This window comes from Sapajus apella, unplaced genomic scaffold, assembly GCF_009761245.1.
Source record: "Sapajus apella isolate SASKATOON/1434 unplaced genomic scaffold, GSC_monkey_1.0 scaffold16, whole genome shotgun sequence".
In the NCBI taxonomy this organism is placed as follows: domain Eukaryota; kingdom Metazoa; phylum Chordata; class Mammalia; order Primates; family Cebidae; genus Sapajus; species Sapajus apella.
In genome coordinates, this window is record NW_022436956.1 from 11,141,967 (window position 1) to 11,153,969 (window position 12,003).

A 12,003-nucleotide genomic window follows, 5' to 3' on the forward strand; every position below is an offset into this window, starting at 1 on the left:
TGCCCATCATCACATAACTACTACAGTATATGGTGAAGATTCTAACAGTGGTTTCCTCACTAGTGTCCTTTCCTTGCTTCATGTAAGAGAAGTCAGCCTACAACAGAAGATAGAGGGGCAGGATACCATGGGAACAACGGAGGCATCAGGAAAGTTGGGACAGAAAACAAAGGATAATAAAACCAATGCAAGTTCAATAAATGAATCTATTAAAAACTAGACCTCTAAGTTGTGTTTTTTTTTACACTTTTTAAAGTGTTATTTCACTAACTTCAGGTCAAATTTCCACAACTGCGTTCTGGTCAATTTACTAGCCTAGCTTGGCTTCCCAAAATGCTAGTAACAAAATATTTGTGGGGCAGGGAGACAAGACCATTTTAAGAACCACTGCATTTACTCATGAAAGGGTAGAAATAAGTCATTTTAATATTGATACAAGTTACTTTAAGGGACAGTACATCAAATAGGGTCATTTCCATTAGGATAAGAGATATGAGACACAAGGGTCAGGAGTGATCACAGGGAGCTCCTTTCTTCCTAATGCGGAAGTGCTCCAGGTTCAGGTTCCAGGCAAAGCTCCCATTAAACTCGCCCTTCCCTTTAGTACACTAGATCAAAGCCTGACTTAGAGGACTCACAGGTTCAGGGTAGGACAAGGATTGCATTATATACCTCTTACTAAGGTGTTTCACTATTAAGAAGGAACATCTGTCTCCAACAGGTATAGCTCAACTGAAGTCTTTTAGGCAGCAGAAGGAAAGGCATGTAGGTTGTGCAGGCTAGCAAAGCCCAAGCAGAATGAATCAGAAAGGTCCCCAACAGTGCCAACTCTCACAGTGTACCGCTGGAGTCTCTCTCTGTGATCTTAACATTACATTGGTTCAGATGTTGGCTTTCAACCTCCCTCTAACTCCTCCTACATATGGAAAACTTCAAAGCTTACCAGTACGGTCCTAATAAGTATATAAGATAGAAAGTAAACAGACAAAAATAATGCAGAGAATTCTCTAATTCAGGCATTCCCTAACATCAATGCTGCAATCGTTAGTCTGTAGTTCATGTCACCTGTTTTTCATGCTGTCACCCTGGAAACCCTGGGAGGAACATTACGAGCCTGTGAATGTTTTGAACTCTTTCAAGAAAGGAAACAGGTTCTGGGATCACTGTCACTTTCCTAAGTGACAAAGTGGAGTGAGCATCCTTTACTTTTATGGCAAAAAAATAAAGAATTATAAAACACAAGAACATATCATCACAGTAGAAGTGATAAAGGACATGACAGTAGAAAATTAAAGGCACTTCTTTTCCTGTATGGTATCTTCAATAGGTAAAGATAGCAGGATCCACAGATGACTTCAGGAGAGTAATAGCAGCTTTCACAACCAAAGGCATGGTGGAGCCTGTGGTGAGGAAAAACAAGAATTAGGGATGAAGGATCTCAATGAGAGGCTCCTCCAAACCTCCCAGATCATCTACCCTGAGTTGTGCTTTTTATCTGTCCTCAATATCCCTGCTTTTTCTCTTCTTACTGCCCAGATTATCCTTGAATCTTCTCTGGCCCCACATACACTCAGCTGCCATGAGATAACAAACAGCCAGGACAACATGATCCAAGTCTAGTCTTCTACTTAGCTTGGTACTGAGACAGTAAGGAAAATCAGTGCCACTTGTCCTTCTCACAGTTCAACTCCCTGTTCATGTCCCTCTCCCTCCCTACTCACCCTCCTACCTTATCCCCAATTTAAGATTTCACCCTTGCCCTCCCAAGAAAAGCACTAGTAGGAAGATTAGTAAAGGTCTGAAGCAGGATGGTGGGAGCAAGTGACAATAGGACTCTCTTGTGGCAACCCTCTGCCAGGCCAGGGAAGGGGAAGGAGACAGGCCTTTGGATTGTGCTCCTACCTGCATGGACACGCATCCAGGCCACAGCCTTCCTTTCCAGAAGCTCCCATTCACACTTGAAGTCCTTACCATTGCCATGTAGCCAGATCACGGCCAGGATGGTGGCCCATCCTGAGGAATCCACAAGCTGCACAGTAGATAGAGAGCTCCGATTGGAGCTGGATGTTCCTCAAGGGGATGCAAAAACTTCACTCCCTCCTCACTTAGCAACCTTCTAAATGCTACTAAATTGAGTTACCTGGTCTCTCTCTACCTCCAGCTACTACTCACATGGCATAATGCCAGGCCTTAAACCTCAGGGCAGCAATCCATTGAGTCTTGAAATAGAAAATCCCAAGTTTTAAATCCAGTGTAACTACCAGGACAGTTCTGAAAACCCCTGACAAGACTTACCCAGCTCTAGTAAGAGAAACACAGGCAAAATTGCTTTGTATTTTGTAAAGTACCTTCATGAGTTTTTTAATTGCAGCCCTTACATCCCACAAAAAATCATGAGGAAATATCAGTAAACATATTTTTAAGAAAGAAAACTGATTTCATATAGAAGTATTAATAAAACGATTTGCCCAAACTTAGCCTTCTAGCAAATGACGGAAGTGGGGCTAAAGGCCAAATATTCTGATTCTAGTTATATTGCTTTAATTTCTCAACAGAAAACCTCAGCCATACAGCAGCAAATTTTCTTCCATAAAGTTTTCACCCACTGCTCTCAGCTTCAGTTTAGAGTCAGGAGATCAAGGGAATTTCCTATTTTATATCATGACCTTAAAAACTTGAAAACGGCTATCATGTCCTCTCTGATTGGTCTTATTTAAGATTAAAATTCTCAGTTCCTTCATTTCTTCCTTATTAGAACTGCTTATGTTAAAGCAGTAAGCATCCCCGAGCTTATTCTCCTAGTCTAAAAACAAATAGCACAATGATTTTTAAAACATGTCTCCTTAAATGGTCTTATCTGGAGGTAAACATACTTATAAAATTCTACAATTACAGCCCAAGAATGAGGTAGCATTTTAGATAATCCTGTTGTCCTCCATTACTCAGTTAAATATTCTGATTTATATTGTAGTCATCTAAAACCTCTGTTCTTCACGTGCAAATGCTCTCTTCCCTACCTGTAGAGTTGGGAATTTAGAACCCAAAACGGTACTTAGCTTTTATTTCTACTATGCTGTTTTTCTTTATCTGTTTATGAAAAATTGCAACTCATTATACAGAGGATTTTTGTGATCCTGATTCTTTTGACTGGTAGTTTATTTCCCAGTTTTGTCATCTACAAATAGGAAAGCCTTGGTCTTTATCTTCATCTAAATCTTCATCGAAACTGTGGACCTCCAGGGAATTCAGAGCCTGGTGGGTCTAAAAATCTGTTTCAAGTTTGAAATCAATTTATCATTTAGCACCATGGTTTTTCAACTGGTTTGTACTTGGTCCATGTGTTCATCATTAAAAAAAAAAAAATCAAATTCCTTGCCAAAATTCAAATACATCAGGTCTCTTGGTTCACTTGATTCACTGGCCTGACTGCCATGCCAAAGAAGGAAATGTCAGTGTGACGTGCTTTGTTCTCAGCGAATCTAATGATCCTTGCATCCTCTTCCAAGTGTTTATGAATTATTAATTACTTTTTCTACTTAATTACTTTTTCTAGAATAGCATTTTCCAATAAAAATATAATGCTAGATACGTTTGTAATTTTAAGTTTTCTAGTAGCCATATTTTAAAGAGTAAAAATAAAGAGATATAATTATTTTATTAATATATTTTATTTAACCCACTATATTAAAAAGTCATTTTAACATGCAATCAGTATAAAAATAATTATGGATGAAATGTTTTGTTCCTTTTTATATAAAGTCTTTGCCATTACTATGTATTTCACACCATAGCACACCTCCATTCAATTAAAAATTTAGTTCCTCATTTGTATTAGCCACATTTCAAAGGCACAATAGCCACATGTGACTAGTGGATACTGTATTATTGGACAGTGGAATTGCAGAATATCTGAAATTTATTTGATCTCCTTCCACATTTTGAAAGTTTAGAATATTTGTCCTTCAGGCTTTTTGCACCTGTCTCAGGCCTAACAACTTCTAAATAAGTACTGTATTAGAAGATTTGGCAAGTTACCTTGAAATTCTGGGATGCAATTTATCCTCATCAGCATATTTAAATACATCTAAAACACCTAGGTGGTTCTTATTAACAATGCTTCACCTACCCTGACTTCAATTAAATTTTGCCAACGTCTGCACCACTTTCATCAGTATGAAGAGGAGCAATAATGAGGTTATTATTGGGGGTTCTCAGGACAGATAGTCTTAGAACTGAATCTGGCTCCACCACTCATGGCCTGGGTAAACTCAGACACATTTCCCTAAACTTCAGTTTCTTCATCTATAAACAGCAACACAAAAGTGATCTACCTTACTAAATTAATATGAGAAATAAATAAGCTCATGAATGTGCTAATAACTGCTTAGCACAGTGCCTGGCACAGAGTAAGTGCACACTAAATATTATGTATATAACCAAGATGATTGCCAGGGAATAGTGGAAGAGGGTTTTTGCTTTCCCTTTGTCATCCACCAACAAGAAACCATCGATTCCTACTAGCTTCCCCATTAATCCCTTGCTCTTTCTGCTCTAACATGACCAGAAGAGCCTTCAACCTCTATTTATTACAAATTAATTTAGTGGGGGTGGGTCCTGAATCACCTCAATTCTCAATGATGACCTCTCTCTTTCAAAAACATACACATACACCTCAGTACTCAAAGTTAATGTATACATAAATATATATATGTATATATGTGTACATATATATATAAAGCTGGGTAAGAAGAGACATTGAAATATTGTGCTAAAACACACACACACACACACACATACATACATACAAACACACAAACACACTCCTTTTTCCTTTGAATCTTACCTCGGCAGGGTGTGCAGCTGTTATTTCTTCCAAACTCATATCTAGGACCTTGGCTAGATCTTCATTCAGATCCCAGGAGCCATTTGCATTTTGGTGATAAATCAGCTGCACAAGATGATTCTCTACAGAGGCTTTGGGGAGAAAGAAAGAGAGAGGATGAGAAATTATGGAGCCCCTCAACACACCTGAATTTACGGCTGCTAAATTCAGAGACAGACCACAGCAAGAAAGTCATTAGACAACATCCAGAAGATCGGACTTCAAACCTCACTTGTGAATGATGATCAGTGGAACAGGGACTCACAGAGGGTGACAACAGGGCTCTGCAGGGTGATGGGGGCAGCCCGCAGGCAAGCTGTTTGAGCTAAGATGATCAAGGGGTTTGTTCAACTAAGGGTCACCATAGACTCTACTGGGATAGCAGGTTTCAGGGTCCTATATGATATGCTAATGAAACTAGCTGAGCTGATGCTGGGAAACATAGGGGCGGAACAAATCTGACCTTCTGCCCAGTGTTTTTCAAACAGATAACCTCCTGGGTAGAGAAAGCCACAGGCAGCGGAACACTGAAGGTTAGTTTGTCAGTCCCTATAGATAGGAGGGGTGAAGGGAGGCCTGCCTCACCTATACGGTAAGTTTCCAAGTTGGTTTTTTGGGTGGAAGAATGAATCTTTTACAACTCACAGACGGTCTCTGAGGGAAGCATGCCTCTCTTCCCATAGCTGTAACTATGAAATTGTGGCTTGTCTAGTCCTATATGTGTGATAGACAAACATTGTTGAGAAAAAGTTCCTATAAAGGCACTCACCTGGACTGTCATGGTCCTTGTGAGTCATCAACCCACAGAAACTGTAATCACCTGTACGGTACACCACGTTGTCCTCAACAGACGCAGCTTCCATTATGGGCTGAAATGCAGGAGGACTATAGGAGCATACAGCCTTTGGAACAGCTGAAAAAAATCCACACAAACATTAAGACGGTGGCACTCCCTGCTCTCTGTGATGGACAAAGGAACCTGACAATTTGAGATACATATCCTCCCATCCACATTGGCTTCAGTGACCACCCTTACTGTGCTATTTTTCTCTCATATGCCCACCTCCTTCACAAACCCTTACCCTCTGAGCTCTCCTTCTACTGTGTCCTCTGGAACCCCTGATAGATGCTAAACAATTTTTCCTGCATCTTTAGTTTTAATACAGGAGGCTTCTTCCAGCTAAGTCTTAACTTGAAACTGAATTTATCCTCTCAAAAAACTTCACTCTCAAATGGTTTTGCTCCATGTACTACACTCCAAGTAGGGAGGTAGGGTTGACAACCTCTTCAGTCCCTGATGCTACATCCAGATCACTAAATGAAAACATTCCATATGTCTTCACTACTGCCTACTTCCAACCTCTTCATTACTTCCAATCATTCACTAAAGTATCTGAAAACTAGACCATAGACTTCTACTCCATTGCAAGGCCTACCATCTTCTTGAGAGATTTCAGCACCCCTGTACCTATCCAACACCCTAAGGCAAAGCTTCTTTGACTTCATCAAATCCAATGACTTCCACTTCATTCTTCTTCTGCCACTTCCTCCCAAGCCATGTTAATTTTGTTATTATGCAGAATTGTTCCACTCATAGAAAATAAATTGAAGCTAGGCGTAGAGATTCATGCTTGTAATCCTAACATTTTGGGAGGCTGAGGTGGAAGGATCACTTGAACCTACGAGACTGATACCAGCCTGGACAAAGTAGCAGGGCCTCATCTTTATAAAAAGCTTAAAAAATTATCTGGGTATGGTGACATGTGCCTATAGTCTCAGGCAGAAGGATCATGCAAGGCCAGAATTTTGAGACCAGCCTGGACAACATAGTGAGACCCTATTTCTAAAAAAATAAAAATTAAAAATTAGCCAGGCATGATGGTGCATGCCAGGAGTCCTACCTACTTGGGAGGCTGAGGTGGGAGAATCATTTTAGCCCAAGAGATTGAAGCTGCAGTGAACTACAATCACACCACTGCACTACAACCTGGTCAGCAGAATGAGATCCTGTCTCAAAAAATAAAAAAAAAAAAAAAGAATTTTAAATTCTTAGTTTTAATATGCAATATCTGATTTTTCCAGTTTTCTATCTCAGAGATTTCTGTTTCACCTGATCTTTGACCTCATCTGGATCACTAAGTTCTTGACTTCTCTACTTTGTTTCCTATACGTCAGCTTGCTTCCATCAAGCTGTCTAGTATTATCTTAAAAACAAGCTTCCTAGCATCACCCTTATACCAAAACCAGATACGACAAAAACAGAATTACAGGCCAATATCCTTGATTAACATAGATGCACAATCCCCAACAAAACACTGGCAAACCACATTTAGCAGAACATTAAAATGATCATGCATCATTATCAAATGGGATTCATCCAAGAGATATAAAGCTGGTTCAGTAAACATAAATTGACAAACATGAATCACACTAACAGAAAAAAGGACAAAAACAGATGATCATTTCAATAGATGCAGAAAAACCATTAAATAAATTCAACATCCCTTCATGATGAAAACTCTTAACAAATTAGGTATAGATGAAATTTACCTCAACATAATAAAGACAATTATGGCAAATTCACAGCTAATATCTTATTGAACAGGGAAAAACTGAAAGCATTTCCTCTAAAATCAGAAATGACAAGGATGTCCACTTTCACCACTTCTATTCAATATAGTACTATAAGTCCTAGCCCGTGCAATTAGGCAAGAGAAAGGAATAAAAAGAATCCAGATTGGAAAAGAGGAAGTAATACTATACCTGTTTGCAGATGACATGATCATATACATAGAAAACCCTCAAGACTACCAAAAAAAACAAAACAAAAAAAACCTTGTTAAATCTAATAAACAAATCTAGCAAAGTTGAAGGATATAAAATCAACATACAAAAGTCATTAGTGTTTCTATACACAAATAGCAAGCTCTTTGAAAAGGAAACAAGAAAACAATCTCATTTGCAATGGCTACAAAATAATTAAAACATTTGGGAATAAATTTAAACAATGAGGCAAAACATCTCTAAACTGAAAATTATAAGATATTGATAAAATAAATTGAAGAAGACGCAAATAAATATAAAGATATCTCACATTCATGGGAAGAATAAATATTGTTAAAATGGTCATAATACCTAAAGCAATTTACAGATTCAATGCAATCTCTATGAAAATACCAGTGACATTCTTCACAGAATTAAAAAATTCTAAAATTTGTATGGAATTATAAAACAAACAATCAAAAAAACAAATAGTCAAAGCAACCTTGAGAAAAACAAATACAAAAAAAATAAATAAATAAAATAAAATGCTGGAGGTAGCATACTATCTGACTTCAAAATATGCTACCAAGCTATAGTAACCAAAACAGCATGGTAGTTGCATAAAAACAGACATGGACCAATGGAACAGAATGGAGAGCCCAGAAATAAATCCACACATTTACAGCCAACTAATTTTTGACAAAGGTGCTAAGAATACAATGGTTAAAAGACAATCTCTTCAATAAATGGTATTGGGAAAACTGGATATACACATACGAAAAAATAACATTAGATCCTTATCTCTCGTCATATTAAAAAACCAACTCAAATGAACTAAATACTTAAATGTAAGAGCTGAAACTATGAAACAACTAGAAGAAAACATAAGGCAAAATCTCTATGACAGTGGTCTGGGCAATGATTTTTGTATATGAACTCAAAAGCATGGGTGACAAAAGCAAAAATAGACAAATGAGATTACCTCTTGTGTATAGCAAAGAAAATAATCATGGTGGCTCACGCCTGTAATCCCAGCACTTTGGGAGGCCGAGGCGGGTGGATCACGAGGTCAAGAGATCGAGACCATCCTGGTCAACATGGTGAAACCCCGCCTCTACTAAAAACACAAAAAATTAGCTGGGCATGGTGGTGCGTGCCCATAATCCCAGCTACTCGGGAGGCTGAGGCAGGAGAATTGCCCGAACCCAGGAGGCGGAGGCTGTGGTGAGCTGAGATCGCGCCATTGCACTCCAGCCTGGGTAACAAGAGCGAAACTCTGTCCCCTCCAAAAAAGAAAAGAATCAACAGGGTGAACCAATAACCTATGGAATGGGAGAAAATATTTGCAAACCAAACATCTGATAAGGGTTTCACAGATCCAAAATACACAAGGAATTTAACTCAATACCAAAAAAGCAAATAACCTTGTTTAAAAGTGAACAAAAGACTTCAACAGACATTTCTCAAAAGAAGACATACAAATGGCCAACAGGTATATGAAAAAATTTTTAGAATTACCAATCATCAGGAAATTGCAACTCAAAACCACAATGAGATATCACCTCATACCTGTCAGAATGGCTACCATCAAAAAGACAAAAGATAACAGGTACTGACAAGGATATCAGGAAAAGGGAATGCTTGCACACTGTTGGTGAGAATGTAAATTTGTATAGCCATTGTGGAAAACTGCTGCTCCTTAAAATGTTAAAAATAGAGCTACCATATGATCCAACAATCCCACTGCTGGGTATATACCCAATAGAAAGGAAATCAGTATAGCAAAGAGATATCAGCATTATTCGCAATAGCCAAGACATGGAATCAACCTAGGTATCCACCAGTGGATGAATGAACAAATGAAATCGTACTATAGATAAACAATGTAACATTATTCAGCCATAAAAAAGAACAAACTTTTGTTATTTGCAACAACGCAGATGAACTTGGAGAACATTATGTTAAGTGAAATAAACCAGCCACAACCTGGGTAAAATGGCAAAACCCTATCTCTATGAAAAATACAAAAAATTAGCCGGGCATGGTGGCATGTGCCTATTAGTCCCAGCCACTAAGGAGGCTGGTGGGAGGATTACTTTAGCCTGGGAGGTTGAGGCTGAAGTAAGCCATGATTGTGCCACTATACTCCAGCCTGGGCAACAGAATGGGACCCTGTCTCAAAAAAACAAAAAAAAAAAAAAGGAAAAGAAGTCCAGAACAAATATACATAAAGACAGGATAGGCAAATATATAGAGCTAGAAAGCAGGTAAGTGATTACTGGGGCTGGTGGGAGGGGAGTGGAGGAGAAGATAGGTGGGGTCAGGGAGAGAAATAGGAAATGTTTGTTAATAGTTTAATATTAACAATGGAATTAATTAACATTAATTAATATGAAGTTTATTTCTTGGGTGATGAAAATGCTCTAAAGTTGATTGTGGCAATCAATGGTTGCACAACTCTGTGAACATACTAAAACCCATTGGATTATACACTTTAAATGGTGAATTGTATGATATTTGAATTATAACTCAATAAAAAAGATAAATCAGCTTCAGATTAGGCAGTTTGGTCACTCGGTGTTTACATGCTCTTTCTACGTTTTAATGCTTGTTTGTTTGTTTTCTCTCAGATTATTTTAAATCTCCTTGCCAATAGGATGTATTCTAGTTCCCTAGGACAGAAAAGTTTAACACTAATCAGAAATCCTAGATATGGAGATATAAGGAAAACAAAGCAACTTAAGAACAATTCATAGCCTTTTCCTTTAAATAATGTGCTCAGTCAGGACGTTTTATTCTATATGAATTTGAATGGAATAAAACTCATTACCTCCTTTGCATCTGAACTTCAATGGGGCAGAAGCACCTAGCACAATTGGCCTTGGGATATTCCTATGAGCCAGGGGCCCCTGAACTGGCTTGTTCAGATCCTTGTTGATAGCAATGAAAGCTGTGAAAGAGCTTATGACACCAGACTCAAGGCTAAGGTTCAATGCATCTTTTTTATCACTTGCAGGAGTGTCTCTGAGGCCCATGTCCTTGGTCTGAAGCAAGGACTTGGCAGCAAGGCGGTGAATGGTGAGGCTGAAAGGAAAAAGTAAAAAAGTGCTGAAATGTAGGGAGAGATATACATATACCAGTTACTTGGGGCTCGTAAAAGTTAGGAATGGAAAAGGAAAGATACAGTCAGAGAAGGGGAGAGGTAAGACTTTGGTGGTTTATAAATAAAAAGTGATTGAAGAAAAACAATTACAATGGAGCCCAGAATTAAGAGAAGAATCTAATCCCTAAGGATGGCAGAGGAAAGAAGGAAGGAAGGAAGGAAGGAAGGAAGGAAGGAAGGAAGGAAGGAAGGAGAAGGAAGAAAAGAAAAAGGAAGGAAGGAAGAAAGGAGGGAGGGAAGGAAGGAAGGAGGGAGGAAGAAAGAGAGGGAAGAAAGGGAGGGAAGAAAATGGTAATGGAGAACTGAATTCTCACTTGGCATCAGGCTTGGGTTGTAGAGGAAATGTCACCTTATCCTCAAAAGTCTTGCCCTGGAGTGTGTATTTGAGGCATACTTCTCCTGTTGTCTCTGCTGCCTGCAAATTAGAGATGAGTAGAAGTGACAGAAGAAAGAAATCATCCATGGAAGGATCAGAACAGGGGCAGCTACCCCCAACAACGTATTAAAATACCTGAGGAAGAATCAGGTAGCCTAGGAAACCAGAGACCTGAAATGATGGGAAGGAAATAGGCTGGCTCTACTTGGCAAGTGCTGTCTCTGGCTGAGATGAAATCCACCTACCAGCTTTAGTGAATGAAATGGTCAGTGTGGTATCTTTCTGACTAGGGGAACAAACAAGACTGGAAACTCACTGGCATCTTCCCAGTCAGTTGGGCATAGATGATTAATCTCTGACCCCTAAAAATGACAGTCTGTTCTGGGGAAAGCATTTCAGCAGACAGACGAGGAGGCAAATGCCAGCTCAGAGAGACATTCTCTACCACAGGCTGCAGAGAGCGCTTCAGAGTCCTGAGAGCCTAATGGAGGGAAGAGAACAGTATGAACACAAATGATACTGATGATGGCAGCTACAATTAACTGAACATTTATTATGTATCAGAAGCAATACAATATAATACATGTCATGCCTACTCCTTAATACTATTCTAGGAGATGGGCATTATTTATCTTGCTTGACATAAGAAGAAGCCAAAGTTGAAATATTTAGTAACAAAATGTAAATGGACAAAATGTTTGAGAAACAAGACCCTTGGAGAAGGGGATTAGGTAAGAGGTGGCACCATCCAGGAAAGAGGAGCTTAGAGATACCACCAGAGGGGTCGTCTACTTGTACAGACAGATGAAATGGAATAGC

The 12,003-nt window shown here is 38.9% G+C and overlaps 1 protein-coding gene across 3 annotated transcripts in view; it reads right to left on the reverse strand.

Annotated features, from left to right (window-relative positions):
* Window positions 1–402: 402 nt before the first annotated feature.
* VWA5A (von Willebrand factor A domain containing 5A) overlaps window positions 403–12,003 on the reverse strand; it is a 29,383-nt gene continuing 17,782 nt past the window's right edge. The window contains exons 12-18 of one of the 3 annotated variants that reach the window (XM_032285100.1): window positions 11,501–11,665; window positions 11,123–11,223; window positions 10,476–10,729; window positions 5,652–5,795; window positions 4,844–4,974; window positions 1,903–2,029; window positions 403–1,400 (exon numbers count right to left, since the gene is read on the reverse strand). In XM_032285100.1, coding sequence (XP_032140991.1) covers window positions 1,321–1,400; window positions 1,903–2,029; window positions 4,844–4,974; window positions 5,652–5,795; window positions 10,476–10,729; window positions 11,123–11,223; window positions 11,501–11,665 — 1,002 coding nt within the window. In that variant the 3' untranslated portion in view covers window positions 403–1,320. Of the gene's footprint in view, window positions 1,401–1,902; window positions 2,030–2,666; window positions 2,804–4,843; window positions 4,975–5,651; window positions 5,796–10,475; window positions 10,730–11,122; window positions 11,224–11,500; window positions 11,666–12,003 lie in introns of those variants that run through there. The other 2 variants (XR_004270826.1, XR_004270827.1) reach the window with 2 other exon arrangements.